At 47.9% G+C, this 26,399-nt stretch overlaps 1 protein-coding gene across 1 annotated transcript in view; it reads right to left on the reverse strand.

Moving 5' to 3' along the window:
• LOC142576598 (fatty acid synthase-like) overlaps window positions 1–26,399 on the reverse strand; it is a 417,693-nt gene that overhangs the window by 132,212 nt on the left and 259,082 nt on the right. Inside the window, exons 17-18 of the mRNA XM_075686791.1 lie at window positions 25,519–25,670; window positions 1,654–1,863 (exon numbers count right to left, since the gene is read on the reverse strand). Of these exons, the coding sequence (XP_075542906.1) occupies window positions 1,654–1,863; window positions 25,519–25,670 (362 nt within the window). The remainder of the gene's footprint in view (window positions 1–1,653; window positions 1,864–25,518; window positions 25,671–26,399) is intronic.

Genomic DNA, 26,399 nt, shown 5'->3' on the forward strand with positions numbered 1-26,399 from the left:
TGATTTAGTTTTATTAAATGAGAAATTATATGGACACTCCAGGCGCATTTTTGCCGTCGTCATGTTCCGTATAGAGTCCAAGGGGGATAACACCTTCGCCGCGCGCCGTATGCTGTATGTGCGAGTGAAAGACTGCGAGGGTGAACCGACGAGCGCGGCTCAATCTCACGTGCTTAAGAGAGGAAGCGCGCCGTCTTCCGTCGCGCGCAAACAACCGGAGAGATAGGAGGAGGAGATAAAGCCTGCGAGCTTTATCTTGAAAGTGATCTGCTTCGTAGTCAGAGTCTACGGAAGCCGACGGCTCGTAGTTTTGCGTGTGTTCTGTTCTCACTACATAGTTGGCATTGAAGCGATCGACAGCACGAAGGTCACTTCGCTCGCTGCTGGTGCCGTGCATCCCCACGCCGGCGTTTTGACATCCAGTGTCCGCGGTCGCCTATGGTAATGTGCGCATGTTTCCTTGTGCGCGCTGACACCACGCTTGCTAATTTAGTCATCAAGCTACTCATTATAAATTTACACGGCCGGTAAAGCTGCTATCCTTACTTCATATGGCTGTCTACTAATTTGCTATTGCAAATCGATGCTTTCCCTTTAGGGCGGAACTGCGACTTTTTGGTTAATGTGTGTTTCAACATCACTCAAACTTGGCAATATCTTTACTTTTCTCGAGCAAGCTATCCTGCCACTGTCACCGCATGTTTAACAGTTCGTGGAACACTACTTTTGAAGAACAACACTTTCGCGAGAATAAAGCAAAGCAAAGAAAATGGCCAAAATAAAAGAAACTGACAGAGCGCTGCGTCCTGTCATTTTTGTTTCCTTGCCGTACTTTTTAATGTTTGATTGTCACGCTGCCCTACCAGAAAGCTCAGATTGCAGCACTATTGTTGACGGCTTCAACAAATTTGGTAAAAGCTGTTTCATTTGCGATTGGAGATGGAACAGCTTCGACATGTATTTTTATTGCGATAGTGCGATAGGATTTTTATTGCGATAGAAGATCGCCCACCACGCTTTGCCTCGCATCCCAGACGCTGTGGATGCGAGGCAAAGCTTCACAGGGTGAGCAAAAGGTAGTGACGATGCGAGCCGTCTTTTTGCGCACCATCTGTTGGATGTTACCTAACCAAGCGCACGCTAGGCGAAGAGAGCACACGTCAACCCTCTAGTCCACCGTAGCTACTCTAGGCGGTCAGGACGGTTGAGAGCCATGCTAACCATCAGACAGGCAATATGCAGCGGCTGCAAGGAGTGAGCGTGAGACGAGATGTCTGTTGGCTTCGTGCATGCTGTCTACCAAGCTGTCGAGTGCTGCAGGTCGCGTAATATCATGTTTCCAAGACGTAGTGAAGTGACAGTCAGCACGGAGCGTTAGCTTCCCGCTGCCGGCGTTCTTAATAATCTAGTGTTATGGCAGCGAGCGTTCGTGGTTATTTCGTTAGATGTATTCATGTTTTCCTGTACCCGCGTGACTCTATGCTGGTCAATGTACTTCGCGAATGCTTGCTGCAATTTATACGACTTCGTGTACTTGTTCAATACTTAGCAATCGCTATCAATGCATCGCGTTTCGGGTAAAATTTCGATTTTGTTGCTGCAACAAGTGAGTGTTCGTATTAGTCCAGCCCACTCTGAAATGGAAAGACTTACCGGGAAGAGCATCAGCTGAAAGTTTACCAGTGGCGAGCATGACGTCACGAAAGTTGAGGGGAGCGTAGGAAACTGTGCAGATGGTCTTAGTAGTTGAAGTGGAGGAGAGAGCGTAGCGCAGCGGTGACACGTACCACTGTAGACTGGACAAGTCACCACGCATTTCCATGTCGAGGCAGGCAAGCTCTGTGAGAACTTTTGGATCACCACCTAGAATAGACAATAGAATTAGCTAGACAGCACCGTTTATTTTCATGGCTCAGTAAATACCAATGTAGTTGCGGAAAAACTTAGCACCGCATCTTGTTTTCAGGATTTTTATGCCAGAGGAGCGGGAAATTAGGCTTCTTGCTTTACTACATTAATTTCAGTACGCCAATCATGGTATAGAATGCAGAAAGCATTTATCTTTCTAACTAAATTTGGGCAGGTAAAAAGAACATAGAGAATCTATATCGTTTTGATGAGCAAGGACCTGACGACTATTGTGCGAACCAGATTGTCGCAGAGGGAGTTTTTCACTATCGGGCTACAACAATTTGCTAACACCGTACTTAAGGCAGACAGAAAAAAAATGTTTTTGAGTTCCAAGTCGCACAGCCATATCCTGGTTGCGTGAGAAGCCATAGTGGTGGAGGTTTGCAATTATTCCCATCTTCCGCAGAATTTTGCGTTCACGCAAACTTAGCACCCCATCATTTTCAAATTCTTCGAAGCAGAATGCGGCGGTTAAATCAGGTAAGCTCGCCATAAACTTAGCTGAAGCCACTATGAAAAACAGAAGAACAGCGCGAAAACGGAGCAGGAAAATTACAGCAGAAAGCAGCTCAGCATAGTTTTCGATATTAACATGGTTATCATTGAAGTAAGCTTGCGGCCACCTTATTGTTACCACACAAACGCGTCGCGTATAAGACGTGTACTGCAGTACACGTCTTATACGAATACTTATACACGTACTGCAGTACACGCCAAGCTCATCTTATTTTTGTTTATTTATTTAGTGATACTGCAATCCCAGGAAGGGATTTTCGCAGGGTGGGCGTACAGATACAGATCACAGATCATCGCTCCTGCTTTCGTGATAATGACGATTATTATTATTATTATTATTATTATTATTATTATTATTATTATTATTATTATTATTATTATTATTATTATTACGACTTATTGGCATCCCTTCTGAAACTGGCCTGTGACAAATAGTCGCCTAGCCTGCTTGACTTACTCAGATACCCTATACATGCTTTTCAATTTAGCATTTTTATACATCTCTTTAATCTTTCTTTCCCTTCCTCAAAACGCCTATCTTGTGCCGCTACCTATGCTTGTTACGGATCCGACCGCATAGATCTCTTCACTGCCTTTTTCCCACCAATACTTCTGAACACGCTGTGCCATCTCGCGACGTAAGTGTGAAGTGCACGCGTGGTGCATGTCTAAATATGCGTTTAGACATGATCGTCTGAGTATATATATTTTGCTCATTCGATTTACACAAAAGAAATTGTAAATGCCCGTATTTTATCATTGGACAGCGACACGTGCACATTAACACATACCCAATTACTGAAGTTGACATGAAAAAGGTTCAGTTAAGACCGGAACATATCCAGTATCAGATATTAAGGGATCAATGTTTCTCCAATGGTTGGTGTGCAACCCGGTTTCCTTAGTATAGCAGCCTGACACTCTTCTATAGACTGCTCAGTTGCCCAATTTGGTGTGAAGGAGGTTAGACGTAGGTAGCTTGACAAGCACATAAGGAGGCGTACCTTCAACTAGATGAAGTCTCCATATAGTGCTAATCACAATAAAAGACATAGCGGAAGCGCTCGTCCATATTACTTTTTTTTCTGCTTTCAGGACGTTAGCATTCTTAGGGTACTTCGCGAACTTTCGGGGGCTTACTATCCATGTTTGCTTCTATCTAACCATTTCCCGCAACCTGGCTCACTATGTGGTACATGGCGGAATGATTAGAGCATCGCACTGCTTAACCTATGGCAGGGTTCGAACCCTGCCGTCGGGCGAACTTGAGTCACTGAGTATGTGGCAATGTGTGCATTTGAGCTGCTCTTCAACCAACTCTTTTATCGCCGACATCGGTTACTGTAGATGTGGGACTAGGTACGTGCCGCGAGTAAATAAATGTACTGTGCGAAATTAAACACAAGGACGTAGTAAAGGACACGGACGAGTGCTTGCCAGCGTCCCTTACTACGTTCTTGTGTTGAAGATGGCGCAGCAGATTTATTTCCTTACAGTATGAACCAGCTCGCCCCACAGAAAGTCTTATTGGATTTATTGGAAAGTGAACAGGATATAAAACAAGTAAAGCGCAAGAATGCCAACTAGCTACACTAAGTGCTCTTTCTCATATATATATATATATATATATATATATATATATATATATTGTAATGAAGAAGAGCACAGGAACAAGGCCAGCCAGATCGTCTCTTCCATGCCTGCTGTGCAACCAGTGGGCCAGCCGGATCGCCAATGCTTGGCATGAGTGTGAGCCGTTCGGGCAACCAGCTGTTCCTGCTCTGCGTCACCTGCCTCCTCGGTTACGAAGAGACGTTACCCTCTGAACTGTTCAGTGCACCCATTACAATTGGTGGAAGGTGCTGGGTACTCAAGAACATCTACACCCTGGAACTCCGGTCTCGGACTCTGCCTCCCGTCATGCCTGACTCTCCCCAGCCGACGCCGACGCCACCCCCCGTTGCCTGCTCTGGCGCTGTCCCGCTACGCCATCCAGCGCTTTTCAGCGGTACGGATTAACAGGACGTCAATGACTGGTTGGCTACGTACGAACGGGTGAGCTTGCACAATCGATGGATGATACCGCCAAGTTAAATGCCGTCATATTCTACCTTGCGGGAGTGGCTCACCTGTGGTTTAAAAATCACGAAGCTGACTTTCAGTCCTGGTCCGCGTTCAAGACCAGTTTCGCTGCAGTTTTCGGTCGCCCTGCCGTCCACAAGTTGCGCGTCGAGCACCGGTTACGAGAGCGAGCGCAACAACCCGGTGAAACATTCACCTGTTATATTGAAGAGGTTCTCGACCTATGCAAACGTGTGGGTGCGTCAATGCCGGAAAATGACAAATTGAAGCACAATTTGAAGGGCATCGCCGATGACATTTTCCAAATGTTGATCGCCAAGAGTCGCGCACCGTAGCAGAGCTCATAAACTTGTGCCAAAGCTACGACGAGTTGAGGAGGCAGCGTCAGTTGACTAGGCGCCCCTCAGTGGCTGACGAGGCCCTTTCTTCCATGACAGCCTTCTCTGATCTTTCCTCCTTGCTCACACAAATCCAAGCTTTCGTGCGGGAGGAAGTTGCACGTCAGCTTTCTCTGCTACCCTTCGCTGAGCTACAGCAGCCGCTGCCGCAACAGCCTCCTACACAACTCGCTCCTACGCTCCGGCGGGTTATTGAAGACCCAGTTGCTGAGGCTCTACCAATGCAGCATCCGCAGTACCCTGCTGCCGCGCCACTTAGGCATCCGTCGCCCCGCAGCCCCCTCGTCAACCACTCGTTGCGCTACATCCTCGGCCGCCACCAACCGTTCATAGTCTCGTTCATCGGCCTGCTCCTGCCTTTACTAATCCTTGGTGCACGCAAGAAAACAGGCCCATATGTTATGCCTGCGGTATTCCCGGCCACGTTGCACGATTCTGCCGCCGCCGCATGCTGCACTCTGATGAGTTTGTGCAGACGCCTCCCTACGCCAACGTGCAGCCTTTCCACGACACTTATTTTAGTTGGCAGTCGACCAGGCCACCAGCCGAGCGCCCGGTCCTTACACGTCGTTCACCTTCCCCGCGTCGCCGCTCGTTGTCCCCCATGCGTCGGCGCCCTTCACCCACGCAAGAAGAAAAATAAGCGCCGCAGTTCAGGAGGCAAGATCTGCGTCGCCATCGATCTGTACAAGTCCTCCATTGTCGGCTTCGAACGTTGTCGATCTTACTGTTGACGGCGTCCCTACCGTTGCGCTAATTCATACTGGAGCAGCCGTGTCTGTCCTAAACGAACGCCTCTCTCGCGCTTCACGTAAACTTACGACGCCACTTTCTGGGTTTTCTCTTCGCACAGCAAGCGCCCAGCCAGTTCAGCCTTCAGCAGCATGCACAGCTAGAGTTGTTATTCAGGGCGTTCTCTATATTGTGGAGTTTGTGGTTCTCCAGTCCTATGCTCACGACGTGATACTTGGGTGGGACTTTCTTTCGCGAAATAACGCCGTCATCAATTGTGCACGTGCAGAAGTCGAATTATCGCCTCTGTGTGACGTGCCCCTCGTCGACGCCACTTCTCTTTCCGCTAAGCTAGTTCTTCGAGAAGACATCGCCATACCGCCGTACTCGTCTGCCGTTGTTCCCGTCTTCTGTGGCGCTGTCTCTGAAGGCGCTGTCCTCTTCACTCCTTCAGAACTCTTCATGACCCGCAAAGACGTTCCCCTGCCTTTCGTCGCGCTTGACATTTCAGCCGGTTTCAGCGCCATCGTTGTCTGCAATCCGCTTCCTACAGCCCTGATGGCTCTTCGCGGTGAAGCACTTGGCCATGTTCAGCCTATTGATGACATGTTTATAACCGACGTGCCGGATGCTTCGTATGCAGAGCTCACCGACATCTGTGCACTTTCCACTTCTGCTCCGCCATCACCTGACTTATTCACACCTTTCATTGCCGCTGACCTTACTTTCGAGCAGCGCTCCCAGCTTCTTCACCTGCTTGCCCAGTTCCGCTCTTCTTTTGACGTCGCTCAGCCTACTCTGGGTCGCTCGTCAACCGTCAGCCACCACATCGACACTGGCTCCAACGCGCCATTGCGGCAGCGCCCGTACCGCGTATCCGCCAAGCAGCGTCAGGTGATCAGTGAGCACGTGGACGACATGCTTCAGCGCGGCATCATTCGACCTTCCAATAGCCCGTGGGCATCACCGGTGGTTCTTGTCACAAAAAAGATGGTTCCATTCGGTTCTGCGCCGATTATCGCCGTCTCAATAAGATAACGCGCAAAGACGTCTACCCTCTACCGCGCATTGACGACGCTATGGACAGCTTGCAAGGCGCTAAATTCTTCTCTTCGTTGCATTTACGCTCGGGCTACTGGCAGGTCCCGATGTCAGCAGTTGATCGCCCTAAAACTGCATTCATTACGCCAGATGGTTTATACGAATTTAATGTGATGCCATTTGGGCCTATGCAATGCGCCTGCTACCTTTGAACGAATGATCGACAATATCTCGCGCGGCCTAAAATGGAGCACGTGTTTGTGCTATCTCGACGACATCGTTGTGTTCGCCCCTGATTTCAGCACGCATCTTCTTCGCCTTAGGCAAGTGTTGGCGTCCTTTACCAACGCAGGCCTGCAACTGAACCTGAAAAAGCGCCAGTTCGCCGCGCGCAAGCTCATGATTCTATGTCACGTCGTATCACAAGACGGCATTTGACCCGACCCATCAAAACTTCGCGCCGTGGCAGAATTTCCGAAACCTAAGACACTCAAAGAACTCTGCGCCTTCATCGGCCTCTGTTCTTACTTCCGACGCTTTGTTCGCAATTTTGCCTCGATAATATCACCTCTGACACAACTCTTAAGTGGCGCCAACGACCTATCCTCCTGGTCTCCTGCATGCGACACCGCGTTCGTGACCTTACGCCGTCTCCTGACGTCTCCGCCTATACTGCGACACTACGACTACGACCCCACCATACCAACTGAAGTGCATACCGATGCCAGTGGTATTGGCCTTGGCGCTGTCCTTGCGCAGCGCAAGTCTGGCTACTCCGAGTACGTCGTTGCTTACGCCAGTCGTGCGTTGACCAAAGCGGAACGCAATTACATCGTCACAGAAAAAGAATGCCTGGCCATCGTTTGGGCACTCGTGAAGTTTCGCCCCTATATATACGGCAGGCCTTTCAATGTGGTTACTGACCATCACGCCCTTTGTGGGTTATCCCCTTTAAAAGACCCGTCTGGACGCGTTGCCCGCTGGGCTCTGCGCATTCAAGAATACGACATACACGTCATATACTGCTCAGGTCGCAAGCACACTGACGCTGACGCTCTGTCCCGCTCTCCACTGCCAGCTGACACGGCCTCCCTCTCCACCATTAAGGCGGTATCCTCGGTCGACATCGACACCTTCGCATCAGAACACCGCAAGGATCCTTGGGTGGCCTCTCTTTTGGATCTCCTTTCTGGCTCGCCTGCATCTACCATATCCTGCTCCCTGCGTCGCCAGGCTGTCCATTTTGCTGTCCGGGATAAACTCTTCTATCGACGGAACTACCAGCCCGATGGTCGCAATTGGCTCCTAGTTATCCCTAGGACTTTGCGTTCCGACATGTGCGCGTCTTTCCATACTGACCCACAATGTGCACGCGCAGGCGTTTTGAAGACGTATGAGCGCCTGCGGCAACGTTACTACTGGCGAGGAATGTTTACTTTTGTCCAAAAGTTTGTCCGCCCGTGCCCGCAATGCCAATGCCGCAAATCTCCGCCTCATGCGGCCCACGGATTATTACAGCCGCTTCCGTGCCCTGCTCGTGCCTTCGACCATGTGGGAATTGACCTGTACAGGCCGCTACCACTAACACCCGCTGGAAAACGATGGATTATTGTCGCAGTTGATCACCTTAAACGCTATGCCGAAATCGCTGCTCTACCTGCAGCGACCGCCAGTGACGTTGCATCCTTTCTGCTCCATCGTTTCATTCTTCGTCATGGCCCACCTCGGGAGCTGCTGAGTGATAGAGGCCGTGTGTTTCTGTCGCAGGTGGATGAAGCTCTGCTTGCTCAATGCCGCATAGTTCACCGGACCACCATGGCGTACCATCCTCAAGCTAACGGACTTACAGAGCGTTTCAATCGCACCCTTGGTGATATGCTCGCCATGTACGTTTCATCGGAGCATGCAAACTGGGACGTCATCCTCCCATTTTTCACGTACGCATATAATACGGCTACACAAAGTACCACAGTATTTTCTCCGTACTTTCTTCTCTACGGTCGCGATCCTTCCCATACCATCGACACGGTTTTGCTTTATACACCAGACGCGTCAGAATGTGCTCCCGTTTCAGCCGTCGCCCGATACGCCGAGGAATGCCGTGAATTAGCCCGAAAGTTCACCTCCACTGACCAACAACGGCAAAGAGCCAATCGTGATGGCGACGCTACGAATCCGAACTTCGCTCCCGGCACCCTTGTCTTGTTGTCTGTGCCTTCTACCACGCCTGGACTTTCGACAAAACTTCTCTCGCAGTATGATGGACCATACCGTATCGTCCAACGGACCTCTCCGGTCAACTATGTCATAGAGCCGCTTACATCGGCATCCGACAAGCGCCGCCGTGGACGGGATGTTGTTCACGTGCGCCGCCTGAAACAATTCTATGACCCGCTCGTCTCCACGTCGTAAGTCGCCGGGATGGCTCCGCTTTTGCACCGGGGGTAATTGTAATGAAGAAGAAGAGCACAAGAACAAGGCCAGCCAGATCGTCTCTTCCATGGCTGCTGTGCAACCAGTGGGCCAGCCGGATCGCCAGTGCTTGGCACGTGTGTGAGCTGTTCAGGCAACCAGCTGTTCCTGCTCTGCGTCAGCTGCCTCCTCGGTTGCGAAGAGACGTTACCCTCGGAACTGTTCAGTGCACCCATTACAATATATATATATATATATATATATATATATATATATATATATATATATATATATATATATATATATATATATATAGCCACATCATGAGCCATACGTTTGTTGGCGTCTTCTGATATGACTAATAAAAATCGGGCTCCTCGGTTACTCCCCTTTCTTCTCGTTTATATCTAGATGTAGTGTTCTCGTACAACGGTGAAATAATGTTGCTCGATTTCAACCCAAGATATAAAACTTATTTTAGGAAGGTGACGGAGTACCTGAAGCCTTCTTTATGGATTGAAAAACTTTATGTAATAGATAGGAAAGACAACGGAGCGGGAAGGGTGGGTACCTAGTCCAGGACTCCAGTGGCTGGTGCTGTACGCTCAGCAGGGTCTATGAGACCCTCCTTGGTCTGCCTCCCCTTCGCCACGGGTCGGCCCGGTATTTCACTTTCTTCGCGATCCGACCACACTTTCATTTCCACGGGCCGTGATCCGGACGTAAGCCGGCCAGGCTACCCCTCTCGGAATATGCTGAAGTAAAACTTCTGCTTGGGCTAGTTGGTTCATGCTTGAATGTGTAAAGAGCAGGGCGCAAAGATCAGGACAGAAGAAGAACACGAACGCGTGCCCGGGGTGCATACGGCGGCTAAGGGTAAACAGCTTCAATGTAAAAAGATCGTTTAAATTTCTCCGATTCTAAGGGGAATCGAACCCAATATCGACATCTTTGCACAGCGCAAACGAAGAGGACTGCACGAAGAACACAACACAGGCGCTTCCTTTATTCCCCGTTTTTTGCGCTATGCAAACATGTTGATATTGAATCACCAACTCGCCCAAGCTTCCACCTCATGGAATGGAACCCACGCCACACCGCCGCCACAAATGCACTGGGTATGCGCCGCTGTTCAATGAACTTCTCGCCAAATTGAGGAATTGTGTATATGGCACGGGGGTGTGTGGCAAGCGAGAGAGAGAGAGAGACAGAGAAGTAAACTTTTTTACAGGCCTATTAGTTATTGAGACCCCGGCAGAGGAGCTAGCATGGACGCCAAGTGGCCGCGACGCGGTAGGCCCACTCTGCGAGCATGACTCAGCATCTTGGGCCATCAGTCTTGCTAGTACGCTCCTAGGCCTCGAATGTGGGAGCTTGCCGAAAAGTCGTTCTTGGTGGGGGGTTGGATGGGCACCCCTAAAGTACGCGATTTTGGTGTATGGTTAGGGCTGCAGTGCCTCCAGTTAGGTTTAAACTCTTCCTTGGAAACTTCAGCCAACCTTTTAGGGCTTAGCCTGGAATCGAGTCTGTACCCGCTGTACAGTTGTGGCCTGCTCCCGGGAGAGAATAGTGCTCGGGAATGGATACACTCTGCGCGAATTATTATACAATTGAGGTAATTCGTGATACATGAGGATAGGTTCAAGCCATCCATCCGGGTCAAGCGATCCCACCTCCCGGTCATTTGCTGCTCGGGCAGCTAGGAGACCTTCTTCGTTACTCAAATGGCCACATGCGCTCGCATCCATATTAGATGGACAGTGTCCCAAGTTTGAGAAGTCTCCGGGAAGTGGGGCCGATTGCCTCAATAGGGTAGCTTCCTATGGCCACTTTTGAGTCGGACACAAGAAATTTAACGTGAGGTACAGACGCGCCCATGGGAATTGCGGCCTCTTCCGCCTCCACAGTGGAGGGAGTTTTACCTCGGTGGAGAAAGAGAATAAACATTTTTATTGGGTGAATGTAGTTTTGGAGAGGCGTCCTCATTCCAGAATGCCTTGAGCTCGGGGCATGTCCTGGGCCCTCGCAATCAGCCGTTGCTGATCCTCGAGGTCGGAGCTCGCCAAGGCTCTCTCCCAAAGCTCGTTTGTGTGGTAAGGGTTCGGAGGATTTGATGGTGCCGCTCTGCAGCCCCCTACTATGTGCCTGAGCTAATGGTCTGACTGCAGCCATGAACGGTAACGATTGTGCAACGGCCATTACCGGCGCAAGCGGCGTCCACGTATGTGGTCGGTCTCGCCAGAGAACGTCCACCCTGGCTTTACGTCGATGCGTGTTGTCCTTTCCCATGTTTTGGAGAGAGGGGTAGTGGCAATTTTGCCGCGGATGTTACTAGGAATTCGGCAGTGACATGGGATGTCTAACACGGGGTTATATCATAGGGCGCAGGGTATTTCCTTTCCTGCGGCAGTTACGGATAGTCTGATCATCTATGATCATTACTGTGCTTCAATAATTTCCTCTGCCGCGTTGTGAATGCCAAGAGCTAGCAGCCGATCACTGTTGGTCCATTTTGGCAAACCAAGGGCCTGTTTATAGACTGTGCGCATGAGGATGTTGATCTTGTCTAGGTCAGCTTTCCTAAGCTGCAGATATGGACACATGTTAGCTGTCCTGCGTATTAGGAAAGCCTGTATTGGTTGGTGCGCTTCTTTTTCTTTCACACCATGCCGCCTACTCGACACCCTTCTGAAGAGGTTATTTAGCTACCTGGATGTCGTCTGAAGCCGACTAATGACTTCGTGATTGTGCGTCTTTTGTTGAACCCATAGTAAGGTATCCGAATGTTGGGTACGGGCGGGACCGGATTTCCGCCTACTTGTACGTAAATGTGAGAAGGCATGTCGGAGTTTGAGCCCGTCTTACTTTTATTCCGAATCATGAGTGAATCGGACTTTTTCGGCGAGCAGGTTAAGCCATTTCGGCGTGCGTTCTTTTAGATAATACACGCCGTCGCCTGCAACCACTCAGTGATTTCACCGTCTGACTCAGTACACGTCCAGACCGTGACATCATCGGCGTATATTGCATATGTGATGCGGAGGGTCGTGTCAAGGCGGGTGGATAGATCTCTCATAGTGACATTGAAAACAAACAGAGAAAGCAGGGCGCTTTGTGGCGTGCCCCGGGTTCTTAGATCAATGGTGTCGCTTTTGATCTCCCTCGTATGTAGAGTAACGATGCGCCCCTTGACGAAAGCACAGACCTATCTATAGGGCCTATTATCGATGTCCATTCCAGAAAGGTTTTCGAGCACCACCTTATGCGAAACGTTATCGAGGTCTTTCGAGTATTGTCGTCGCCCCACGGATGGGTGCCCGATTGACAATGTCTTTTTGAATTTGCAAGAATGAATGAATGTATGGTGTTTATTGGTGCAAGGGCAAGGTATGGCCAAAAAGCGCCAGGTCCGTGGTGATGAGTTCGCAGTTATGAGTTCTACGAGGTTGATGTGACGTGGTATGTAAAGGGGCCTTATAAATAATCGCTCTAGAGTGCGTAAAGTCTATCTGTAATAAGATCATGTTGATGACAAATGATATGTTCTATGTGCAATAAAATCCATCATGAAAGAATGATGCAATATATAAAATATGTTACCATAAATAAAATTTATGTTATAAAATTTAAAATGTTATAAATAAAATTACCTGGAGCACTACTGCCTCGCCAGAGCCCTTGAAACACAAGGGCCTAGAGGCATGTGCTATACGAAACAGCTATCACAGCGGCATCCTCTGAAGAGAGGAGACGCTACGAATGTATGGGGCTAATAACATGTAATACAACATCTTTCAGGAAACCTAGAACTGCGTTGGTGTCAAAGAGCGGGCCTGCGCCGAGTATTATTACAGGATAAAGGGGGATGTGCTGCCTGTATGCTAGGGGAAAATGTTTCTCTCAGACTCGGCTTCCCGACACTCCAGGAGGACGTGGAGGACGGTCAGCCTCTCCCCGCATCTGCCACAGGTTGGAGGATCATTTCCAGTGAGTAAAACGTGATGCGTGCCAAATATGTGTCCCATTCTGATACGACAGAATAGGACATCTGTTCGCCCTGATTTTGTTACAGAGGGCCAAGAACCTAACTGTGGCTTGATCACGTGCGCTTTGGTGTTTATTTCTGCGTCCCACATGCGTTGCCAGTGGTTTCCTAGTTTCCTTCTTAAGAAGGGCTTCAGGTCTGTGACAGAGACCGAAGCAGTAGGATTAACTGCATGCAAGAAAATTGATGTGGCCATATGGTCCGCTAGAACGTTACCCTCGATGCCCCTATGCCAGGCACCCAACATATAATCACATGTTGGTTAGATATATATGCTCTACACAAGACGGAATAGAGTTCACTAATTACTGGATTTTTGTGCGGACAGAATGACACCAAGGCCTTCACAGCACTTAAGGAGTCCGAATATATAACTGATTTTTGGAGTTTCAATTTCCTTATATGCTTCACTGCCGACAATAGTGCGCAGGCCTCAGCCGTAAAGATACTTGTTTCAGGATGTAGTACATCGGATTCCGAGAACGATGCACCGACGGCTGCATAGGATACTCCGGCATGTGACTTGGAAGCGTCTGTGTAGAACTCTGTGCACGAGTGCTTGTACTGAAGTTCTAGGAAATGCATTCGAATTTCGACCTCTCGAGCGTGCTTTGTAACTTTTAGAAAGGATACGTCACATTCTACCACCTGCCACCCCCAACGAGGTAAGAGTTTGGTTAGGAGCATTAAGTGATGCTCGAGGAGCGGGACATGGATTTCATCGCTAAGCTCCTTCACACACAGCGAGAAAGGCTGTCTTATAGAGGGACAAATGCGGAAAAGTGTAGCACACGTCATATCGGTAACGGTATTAAAACATGGATGTTGAAGATTAGAGTGCACTTTAACGAATTATGTAAAGCTGATGTATGATCTCTGTAGGTGGAGTGACAACTCATTCGATTCGGCATATAACTTTCAATCGGGCTTGTTCTGAAAGCGCCAGTGGCTAAGCGGATACATAGATGGTGGACAGGATCCAGCATCCTTAGCGCGCTCGAGTCGGCAGAGTTATACACTACGGCACCATCATCCAATCGTGACCGAATTAGGCTCTTGTAGAGATTCACGAGACACTTCCTGTCAGTACCCCATGTAGTCTGGGATAGAAGTTTCATTATATTCATTGTTTTTAAACATTTTCCTTTCAGATATCTAATGTGTGGAATGAAAGGGAGTCTATTGTCAAGTATAATAGCTAGGAATTTGTGCTCTTCGTTGATAGGCATTTGTTGTCCACACAAAACTAAGCAAGGAGCCGGGACAGGCTTCTCTCTTTTGTAAAAAGAACACAATAACTTATGTTTGGATTGATCTTAAATTCATTTTTCTCTGCCCACATTGACACTTTGTTCAAGCCATGCTGTACCTGTCTCTCGCGCACCGCGAGATTACAGGATTTGAAAGCTATTTGAATGTCGTCCACGTAGACAGAATAAGAGATGGCCGGTAGTAATGGAGCACAAAGCGTGTTCATCTTCACGGTAATGAGCGTGCAGCTGAGCAAGCCTCCCTGGGATACACCAGTTTTTTTTTGTGTGTAAATGAACGTGACAGCACATTGCCGACTTTTACCAGGAAGATACGATTGAATAAATAGCTTTCTATTGGGTTTAGCATATTACCATGGATGCCCAATTCTGGCAAGTCTCTCAAAATTCCGTAACGCCAGGTTGTGTCGTACGCTTTCTCTATATCGAGGAATATGGATAAGAAAAACTGTTTGTGTACAAATGCGTCACGGATATTGCCTTGAATACGTACAAGATGACCAGTTGTGGAGCGCCCTTCTCTGAAGCCATGTCCATAGGGATTAAGCATTTTGCTCAATTCAAGGAAATAAATGAGTCACCGATTAATCATTTTTTCAAATACCTTGCAAAGGCAACTTGTGAGGACTATCGCGGGGCAGCTAGCCACTGAGGAAGGGTCTTGGCGTTGTTTCAAAACAGGGACCACAATGGCTTCTTTCCATGCATTTGGAAGGTATCCTACAGCCCAAATGGTGTTGAAAATTGCGAGTAGTGTAACTTGGGTGTAATTGTGTAAGTTTTTGATAATTTCATACACGATTCTGTCATATCCCGGTGCAGAGCTCTTGCATGCGCTCAGGGCAGCTCTCAACTCGGCAATACTAAAAGGACAGTTGTCCGGTTCATTCTGTCGACATTTTCTTATGAGTGGCTTACATTCTTCTATTTGTTTGTATTTGAGAAATAATTGCGAATAATGGGTTGAGTTTGACACACTCTCAAAGTGCTCCCCAAATGAGTCTGCCTGGTCTTGCAGTGTATCGCCCTGTGTATTTACCAAAGGGAGTGAATAGGTTTGTCGCCCTCTTATGCTATCTACCCTGTTCCAGACTTTGGCCTAATCCGTGAACGAGTTAATACACGACAAAACTTCTGCTAAATTTCTCTTCTGGCCAGTCGGCGGGTTCTCCTGCCTTGGGACTTTACTTTCTTCAAGTTGATAAGATTATCTGGAGTGAGAAAAGCCCGTAGCAACCCCACGCTTTGATCTGTTTCTTACGAGCGATCCTACAGTCGACGTTCCACTACAGGACACGCCTTCTGCATGCCAACCCACTTACTTCAGATGTGCATTTAGATGCGGCATCTATAACGAAGGCTGTAAAATACTGCACAGCAGCATCAACTCCTAAAGACCACATGTCATTCCATGAAATACTAGTTCAGAATCTCTCCCAGTGGGCTGTATCAATCTTCCACTTAGGAGCCTGTGGTGGATATTCATTTTCTTTATATGTTCTTAGCAGTATGAGGAAGTGGTCGCTCCCATAAGGATTTTTCATAACTTCCCATTCGAGTTCCGGCAGTATATACGAGGAAACTATGCTGAGATCAATTGAAGAAAAGGTTCTGTTTGCAAGACAGTAATATGTGGACTCCTTATTCAGAAGGCAGGCACCAGAAGCAAAAAAGGAATTGTTCAACAAGACGACCTCGCGCATCTATACGACAGTCGCCCCACAGGCAGCTGTGTCCATTGAAATCGACAAGAGCAACATAAGGTTCTGGCAATTCATCTATGAAAGACTGCAATTCATGTTTGTTTAATTTGTAATACGTGGTATGTAAAGCGAGGAAATGGTGATGAGTTTGTTTAGGAGAGCAGCTCGAACCCCCACTGCTTCGAGAGGCGTTTGCAGCTGTAAACGTTGACACGCAATACTTTTATGGATAACAATGGCAACACCGCCCGATGATGCGACAGCATCATCGCCATCTTTGCGAAACGTTATATACTGTCGGAGAAAGTTTGTGTTTTGATTTTAGGCGTGTTTCCTGCAAACACAGCACTCTTGAATTGTGTTCGTGGATGAGTTCTTGCACATCATAAAGGTTTCTAAGGCCTCTGACGTTCCATTGAATAATTTGTGTATCTGTATTGGAAATAAATATGTGCTGTGTGTACAGAAACAGAAGCATTAATTACAGAGATTACAGAGATTAGATTACAGAGCTCTTTCAAAGTCCCGTAATGGGGGTTTTTCCCTTTCTGGAGCGTTCGAGGGAGCCTCGCCGCTCCTTAGGCGCTTGGTGGGCTGTGAGGATAGGTGTAGTATCCATTGCCTCTTATGAGGCGCTGGAGACGCGCTCGTGCGAGTGAGAAGTTTTCCGAGAAAGTCCTGTCTCGGAAGACAAGACCCCTAAACCCACCACCCCGGAGGTCGATTGGGCTCCCTGAGGGATTTGGCTGCGCCGGCTGTTGCCAGCGCTGGAAGGGGCCGGGGAGGTTGGGGCAGCCTTGGCTGCGCCCACCTTCGGGGTCGATGGTCCCTTCTGATGGGTTGGCGGAGCAGCGCTAGCTGGAAACGCCGCGGGGGCAGGTGGCTTAACTGCCGACTGACTGCTTGTGGGTCGGACAGCCGCCGGAGGCCGTTGTCACGCTGCCCCCTGACGCGCCACTTCGTCAAAGCTGTTCTTTGGCAGGAATGCTACCCGCCTGCGTGCCTCTATGAACGATATGTTTTCCTTAACTTTGATTGTGACTATTTCTTTTTTCTTTTTTCCATAATGGACAGAACGGCGAGTACGCGGGGTGTTCCCCATCACAGTTCACGCGGTGTGGAGCATTCTCGCAATTGTCAGATGGGTGTTCTTGGGCCCTACATTAAGCGCAAGTCTGGCGGCCTCGGCAGTTCTGTGAACTGTGGCCAAATCATTGACACTTAAAGTATCGGAGAGGATGTATGGTCCGACTCGGATCTTGCCATCTCCTCGTTATATCGCCTGATCTTTATTCTCCTGACATTAATCACATTTTCATCGCTCCAGCCTTCCAGTAGTTCGGCTTCAGTCAGTTCCATGAGATCAGCATCGGAAATGACTCCGCGGGTGGTGTTCACTGTGCGGTGCGGTGTGACCGTCACTGGAAGGCTCCCGAAAGATACTAGATTATAGAGTTTTTCGTGCTGTTTCTTATCACGAGGTTCTAAGAGGAGGTCGCCACTTGCCAACTTGGAGACTTTATAAACTGGGCCATAAGCTTCAGTAAGCGTCTTTGCGACCAGAAAAGGTGAGACCATTCTCGCTGCCTTTTCTTTTTTCTCTGAATGTATTACATGAAATCTTGGAAAATTGTCAATGTTTCGGCCAAAAACATGAAAACTTCTTCGGTGCGCCCTCGTTTATGAGGGCGATCTGGAAGTGGTGGAAAAGAACTTGCCATAGATACATGCGAAAATTAGGCAGCGCCGCCAGCCACCTACCATGGAGCGCAACAAGGGGACGCTGCAGGACCGTGAAAAGACGGCCTGCATGCGTCAGCTCTATGACACTACTATAACCAAATCTGTTATAACCAAGGTTGGCTACACCACACAAGGTTAACCCTGGCCGCCAAGGAGAAAGGAACTAAATATAAGAGAGAAGAATACAGGAAAGGCCAGAAAGTGAGACCGAAAGACGAAGATTCGAGGAGGGAGAGACAGGAAGAGGCGACTGCCGATTTCCCCCGGGTGGGTCAGTCCAGGGGTGCCGTCAATGTGAAGAAGAGGCCAAAGAGGTTTGTTACCTCCACTGGGGGGCCTTAAAGGTCCGAACACCCAGCATCGACTCAACCTCCAGGATCCGCCTTTTCCCACACACGGCTAAGCCACGCACGGCTACACGTGGGACGGTCCAACCCTCGTGTGCTCGGGCACGTGGTGTCGCAACACTCTTGAATTTGCCAGAGGATGCCCTGCGTAAATAATCTAGGCTGAAATCCAATCAAGGTCACCAAAAGAGCTGGTTAATTTCTGCGTGATCGACTAGTGTGTTAACGACCACATGTTCCATTGCCTTCTTTAAACAGGAGGTCAATGAAAGTGCATCAAGCTTTCCAGGTTCAGTTCTTTCCTGGGTTTCGGAATGAAGATTACCTTGGCATCCTTCCATTCTTGTGGGAGGATGCTTTCCTGACAATGTTTGTTGAATACTTCGGTGATGTTTCAAATTCGTTGATCGTCCAGTGTTTTCAGTTTTGTCCTTCCTCGCGGCTGATGTGCGTAGTTGGTAGAGTGCTGCGCGAACCTCCGCCTCCGTGAATTCCTCGTATATAAAGCTACATTTCCCTCTCAGTTACGTTCTATGTACACCAGGCACGCACCCACCCCCTATCGAAATTAAGCGGCGCACCCCCCCCCCTCACTGCCCACGTCACCACTCCTCACACACATTCCTAAGGTGCCGACAACTCAATCTATTCGGCTTCGGCGATCAACATTTTGCTGCCTTTTACAGCGAACGCTGTGCGTGACTAGCCTTCGTAGTTTTTTCGGCGTCCGTCAACAGAAAAAATTATCATGTGGGCCGATCCTGATGATGTGCAAAAAGGGTCCAAGGTCAATGGCACATACCCCTGTGGGCTCGGGAACCTGAACTAGCCCTTCAATGTCTTCGGGGTGGGCCCACGTATGGGGAGTGCTTAACGCATGCTTCACCTCCGCCGCGGGTCCGCCCGGCATTGCACTACCATCGGGATGCGCCCATGGATGGGGAGTGCTTAACGCCTGCTTCACCTCCACTGCGCCCGGCATTGCACTACCTTCGGGATCAGCCCAGGTATAGGGAGTGCTTAACGTCTGCTTCACTTAACTTTCTTAACTTAAGTTTAACTTTCTTAACTTTCTTAAGTTCTTAACTCTTGCTTCACCTCTACCGTGGGTCGGCCCGGCATTGCACTACCGTCGGGATCCGCACACGTATGGGGAGTGCTTAACGTTTGCTTCACCTCCGCAGGGGGTCGGCCCGGCATCGCACTGCCATCGGGCCGACCCGCGGCGGAGGTGAAGCACTTTGCTTTTCATTTGAGAGCTTTGACTGCCGTCAGCTCTCACTGCGATTTCATCTTCACAGAGTGGAATGGTCGTCAATTTTTTTCACTCCTTTTTGAATGGCGGTAGTTATCGGCATCTCCTGGGGTGGGAAGGCCGGTTTTCTCATGGATTCGGTGTCCGCGCGATTAACTCGTGATGAGTTCAGTTGTCCCCATCTATTTTCTGCGATACATTAGTGGATCAGGGAGGAACTCGTAGCCTCACCCACATACTGTCACCATCTATTCAACAATCACGCGCATCGCTATTTGTTCGTTAGTTCAACCTTCTTTGTTTAGAGTGATGAAAGGGATTCGGTTCGTAGTCAGAAGGAGTGTACGCTCGTGGAACGAGTGGCGGCAGGAGAAAACGCAAGTTGCATTTAACTGTTTCTTTTCCTTCATTATTTCATCGATTAAGGGCTCGCCGCGACGCTGGCAGACCCGCGATATGGATTACATAAGCTGGAAAACAAAATAATGCGAAACAGCGTCCATCATAAGGCCCTGCAATAACCGCTAAACCCATAAGCAATAGGACTGTCATTTGTTACCTCGTATGGCTTTTTCCTAATTGTATAGCACTTTTGGTCCAAAATTCACAACTGCAAACAAGAGTCGCAAGGAGCTTTTTTTTTTGTCCCCAGATATCTATCGCCTTCGTTTAACCATACACGAAAATATTTGTATTCGTTTACATGAGCTGCAACCTTATTCGAGGACGCTACGAGCAGCGCCGCTCGCGGCAGCAAGTGAAAATGTTGCCAGGCAGGGCGTTTGCGTACGTTATTAAGTTTTAGTTTATTGTTCATTGAAGATACATTGTTCGTTGTTAGCAGTATGCAGGCGAGGGTTCCCAAAGTCTGCTGCGGGACCCTCGGTGAAGTTAAGCGATCTGCTAAGGGAGAAAGCCAAGGCAACAGCCAAACAGGAAGTAGACGCAGAAACGAACAAATTTAACCGTTGCTTGTGAAAATATTTATAGATCAACATGTTTTTATTGAAAAAGGAAGTAGAGAAAACGCCGCCGAATGCGGAGAATGATTCCGCGTGTTTTGAGTGACGCTTCTACCATTATCAGTCGAGCCGCCTGACGTAGCCATTTCTCTGCTGTGCTAACGGGGGCGTTTTTGCAACTTTCCGCGGTGGGCACAGTATGTCTAGAACCGCAGTGTCCTGTTCTCTACGCGGTTGTACGGGGCAGGTGACCACGCATCGTTAAGCAAGTTCCCAAATAAGAACCCGAGTTCGAAAATTTGTAGAGCAGTAAGTGAGGGGTCCAAAAGAACTGTGATTGTTCCGCAAATATACATTTTTCTCTATAAATCTTCCAGAGCTAATACAACAAACGCTAATACAAATCTTTATTTTACACTTTCGCTTGCTTAGTTGTTCTTGGTGGTGTTATTCCGGCGCTGCTGTCACATGCGAGTCCATTTTATGAGGTTCCTTGTTTGCCAATAAAGGAGCGGCGTATCTCACAGGCGTACCTGTGAGGTACACCTTATTTAAATTCTATTTTGCGGGTTTACGCGTCTCTATAGCGAATAGTGGAGATTATTAACATTTGTACTAGTAAAGGTACCTCCCCTTTCATTTGCATTGAAAAGCTACCTTGGGTTGCCACCCCCCCCCCCGAAAAAAAATCCTCGGTACGTGCCTGATATACACGTTGTCCTGCTTATCCCTGTTGAGATAGCGTTCTGCGAAAAGATCGATTAATGCTGCGTCATTGTCAGGTAATGTGAGCAGAATTTTCTCGATTCTTTTCTGAAATGAGCGTTTTGGGTGATCCGGGTTAAGCATGTGCTTAAGGAGGGTCCATGGGTCCTTCTTTCCCAGAACACCACTGCTGTTATCTCAAAGCTGTCGCTATTGCATTTTGCTTAGTTGTTCGAATAGGCCTGTATTTCTTTCTCCAATTCTGCAAGTTGTTTCTTAAGACCGTGGTTGAATTTGTTGCCCATCCACCAACTCTGAAGGTCTTGATGTTTCTCCCATAATTTTGAGCCCTGCTCCTCAAGAAGTGCTTCCAACGTTGCATTTTCAGCATCTTGCACGAGCTCCTCGGTCTATATGCAACGAGGTCTGCGATGTCTGTGAGCGACTTGCGATTACGCACGTATAGGAAGGCATCCCAGTTGGTGTGCCTAACCAGTTGTGTTTTTCTGTTATATCCTTCGGAGGGCACGGTGGTGGTAGTCGCGGGAACGAGCCTCGGCGCTCGCACACGCAGGCGGGAAACACTTTTCGTCTCAGAGGCCACACGCGGACTTCTGGGCAGCGCCACTATATTGCGCAGCTGTTTAAAAAGAAGCGCGAAGGAGGGGCCCAACTGCTGCATGGCGCATTTCTAAGCATACGCACGCAAAGCGGCCGGCTGTGCATCTCGGAGGCCATGCTTTGTGGTGACGCCTCTAGATGGCGCCGAGTTCTCTTAGGGAGCGCGAAAGAGGAGCGCTGGTGCATACACGTCTCATAAATAACTCGTTTCAGTGGCTGCAATGCGTTGTGTTGCTATATTGATTTAATGCCAAACGCATTGCCATTGGTGGTCATGGTGTTCTGCCGAATGGCTTTATTTTTCGATTATCTATCGCAGGGGCCTTAACGCACTTTTCAGTGTCAATCTATCGGAGTGCATAACCATTCGCCTGCCAACTGGAGATGTTGAGATGAGGGAACCGGGTTCAAAACAAACCGCTGGACCAACACGGGTTAAAGGTTATGCGGCACTGTGTATATGCCACTGGCTATGTGCCACTTAGCAAAAAGTCTCTTTGGTGTCATCTTGGGTCATTGGGTACCTGCCATTGATTATGCACCGCTGTTCAGTGACAAACAAAAAATACCTAAATATTTCTGTGGTGCTGGATGGAATCAAAGCTACGTCACTAATATTGAGAATATCTTGTCTGGGTGTATATTCACGCGGTCTCCACACGCGAACGTTCAGGTAGTGCCGCTAGTTAGCGCGATGTGTCTGGCGGAAATAACACTACGCAATTTAGCGACACTACAGCGTGTCGCTGGAGTGCTTGAATGCTAATCACCATTCATCGTTAGCTTGGTTCTGCCCGAATTTGTTTTTCTTTGTTTTTTTGCGATCGCACACAAAGTAGACGCCTCTAATCATCTAACAAATCCTCTAACTTTGGCATGCCAATTTAATAAACACCCTATTCAATAGAAGAGTTCGCGTAGCGCTCCCCGAAACTTACCGTGCACTGAATATGAGTCAAGTAAAGTTAACCTTACCATTTTAATCGATTTAAGGGCGGCTGTACTCTCCGCATATATCGAAAAACCATTTCCCTCCGCTCCTCCACTCATCACATTTTCTTTCGCTCATGACACAACTGAACAATAGCACGGTTAAAGGGGGAGGCATCTAAATAGAAAAACTAAGGAACATTCGAGTAGGTACTTCGCTGGGCCATGTAAGTGCATTTTCTTCGACGGATAGTTGCCGCTATATTCTTGACCTCCATCCGAATAGAAATATTCGAGCGGAGGCGAATACTTTGATCCAACCGGAGGACTCTCGGGTGGACGACCCAGGGATAATCGGCTGCCGCTCACGACACCGCGAAATGGCGCGCAAGTTTTCCACAAGCTAATTGTAAAGGTTACCTCGTCATTCGCAGTGGCGTTTAATGGATGATTCCTGCTAGCCCCCCTGTAGTTGTTTTTGCTGATGGTAGTACGACACCGGCATCGCTGGTGTGCAAATATTGCGAAGGTTTCTTTAAACAGTTTCTGCAGGGTTCTTTTTTTTTCTATTGGCAACTTCATTATTTGTTACCATCGCGATAGAAATATTTTTATCTTCCATGAAGGAAGTGCGACATGAAATTGAAACACTAAAGATTAATTGTAGTTTGGGAGATCGAATTATTTTAAAATATCGGTGTCCCAGGGAAACCCTCTAACGTCGCCTCTGAAGTCACGACAAGCAGTTCATCCGGCTGTCCGGTGCAGAGTTTCGTTTTAAATGTCGCTGAGATGAAAGCTTGAGGCAGTTGTTTAGACTTTTGTCATTGTAAATCACTCTGAAAGGCATGGACTGAATTAACCTGTAAGACACACATAAGCACTGATGTGTTCGATGTAGGTTCTTTCTTTTTCCAATAAGTATTACATCTATGTTTCTGTGTATACTATACTATGTTACCTGCGACAACGAAAAGAGAGAAATAGAATCATACCATTACATTAAAGGAAATCCAGTATCTATTCTCCTAATTCCACTGAAATAATGCGAAGAGAGTTAGAAACTGACAAAGAGCATGTTATGTCCATTGTACACTATCCAACAGAAATATCGGAAAGAGGGTAGTGTTAAAAAACGCTACGACAACGCTTCGTGTTTGCTGAAGGCGGCAGAGTACGAAACATACGTGATCAGAAAGCTTCAGACGGGGCAGTTTGCTTGACGCTCAAAAATTAAGGACAATGACAGTGAGAATAATCTCCGCTGGACTTGTAATTATAGACAGCTGAACTTGTACACTTTATACATTCCGTTTTCCGCTTGGTGTCCTTTTTTCTATTTTTTCTAGGCGAATTACCCCGTAAGACATCGAAAACTCATCAACATATCATTGTGATTTAATAATGGCCAAATTTATTGACGCGCGTACTTGTTTATCATATTCCTGCGACCGTTTCTGACAGGCTAACTATTACAATGTTATGGCATCAGCACAATAATCGTGCTAGTGTGTCGGAGCTCTCTCGAATGTTCTTTCCCGATTCTATGGCAAGATAGACTCATGTTTGTGTTGAGGTTGCATGTGCCACGCGAAGAGTGTTGTACATTCCCGAGCGTACGTAAGCACCACCAATAAAGCTAGAATGTGCGATAAATCACTTATGAATACATACGCTCGTATGAATACAACGCTTGACCCGTAGATCCCGTTTCGACGATCATCGACAGCGCCCGCCGCTATCAATGCGTTGATTATCACTCCTGTTCTTTCGTTTTTTTTTTCTGCTCACAAGCATGCGCAAAAAAAGATAAATTTGGGACTCACAGTTTTTCTACTTTTTGATACTTCACCGTCCCTACAACGTGACAATATCAAAGTACATTTTAGGGCATTCTTATATATACCCATGTCAAGAAACAGTTGTAATCATTTCTTCAGAATCGTTGCTCACGTTTAGTTTCTCTGACAACAAAATCTATGGTGAAATAGCCAGTTTAACGCAGAATGTATTGCAGAAGTAATCATTCAATGACTTGCAATGACTTGCAGAAATGATTTAGCCAAAGTAATACCCAACTTGAACTAAAAGCCAAGTGACGTGACTGAGGTCGCTGTCGCTCTTGTCTTTCGCCTGTGAGTGAATGGTACACGGATGATGTCTAGTGGCGATGCGACAAGCAGACCGCGATACGCTTGGTGATCTGTTCCGGCTAGCAAACGTCCCTAATAATGGTGGTGTAACATCTAATGTACACTTCAATTTAGCTAGTAATGCTGTAAGTGTCGTGCAGACGACATGTCATATGGCACTTGTGTCTAGGAACCAGAGCTTCAAATCCAACTTGATCCCGATGCGAGAATTTCTGGACCTAGCATGTTTTCTAGGACCTGTACTATTAAACATAAGCGGGGGAATGGACCCTAAAGCCCCTAAGTAATCTTCAAAGAGCACTGACGAGAGCAGTGGAGTAGCCAGCAATTTGGGGGGGGGGGGGGGGGGGTATGTAGTCGCACGTCGTTTTCTGCCAGGTATCCCTGGTAAACAGAAATTTCGGAGGGAAGGCGATAGTAGAACATGACTACAGCACTTGACAGTGCCGCAGATGAATTTAAACAACCCTTGACAATATTCTTTTAAACTTCAGCACGCTCACTCACCTCCACTGTGAAACAACTACCGCGCTTACCTAACTACAATATCATACCTCTCTACGCTCTTGGTTAACAGCAGCCTCTAGCGGATGGTAAGGTTCCCTAATAATAAAGCGTAAGGCGTGCTTGAAAGTTTTTCTAGCGTTTAGGACCTCACGATAGTGGAGAAATGATGAATAGCACCACTTACGTTTGAGTGGGCTTCCCTGTCTGAAGGATCCCCACTGCCCGTGACGGTAGATGTTCATGACAAGGTCCTTCACCAGTATATCATTGTAGTCTGGGTTTCTCGGGCTGAAGTCAATTTCTTCTGAATCATTCAAGCTTGCGTTGAACAGGCATCTGCGAGAAAATACCGAATTACCAGCGCAATTTCATTCTTGGCTAGACGTCTTCACAAATGACACATTACGATACATTGGCGATGATACGGTAATTCGAGGAAGTCGCAATGGAAACCAGTCAGCTTTTGCGCGCAGCCCCGTATTTATTGTTAATAGTTAATTGGCACGGTCGACCATCGGTGGACTGACTTGTCTAAAAAAGGAAATGTGGTTTTCGAGAATAAAGGCGTTTAGAAAATTTATTTCTATAAGGCGATGCTTCCTTTAAGGGCCTGCTTCCACTTCCGAAATATACCGTCAGCTAGCAGGGCGCATAATGAGCTCATTGACACTCCACTAAGCGAAGCGCGGATCAATAATCATTCGCACACTCACCAACAAAAACTGTTAGCAAGGGACGGGTAAGAATAACAGAAGTTGGCAAGGATGATACGTGTGTCTCCTAATGATCGGTTTACTATACTTAGCTTCGCCGCCACACAGTAAGGTTCTGTGGTGAATTGTACAGATTGTCTGGAGAAGAAACGTGGCCGTCCAATGACGCATGCCGAAAGCTAAAAGGGGGCAGAGTCACCAGTAGCAGTGCCTAAACATTTTTTGTGCTCTGACAGGAGACTTCCAATACGTGTACGTGGAGGCATCTAGACCAGGTTCTGGCGTAATTGTGGTAATTTTATTCCCTGATTCGCCCACCGTGCGCGCCGTGTGTTCGAGACCGTAACGGAGC

This window comes from Dermacentor variabilis, chromosome 3 (genome assembly GCF_050947875.1).
Source record: "Dermacentor variabilis isolate Ectoservices chromosome 3, ASM5094787v1, whole genome shotgun sequence".
NCBI classification, from domain to species: Eukaryota; Metazoa; Arthropoda; class Arachnida; order Ixodida; family Ixodidae; genus Dermacentor; species Dermacentor variabilis.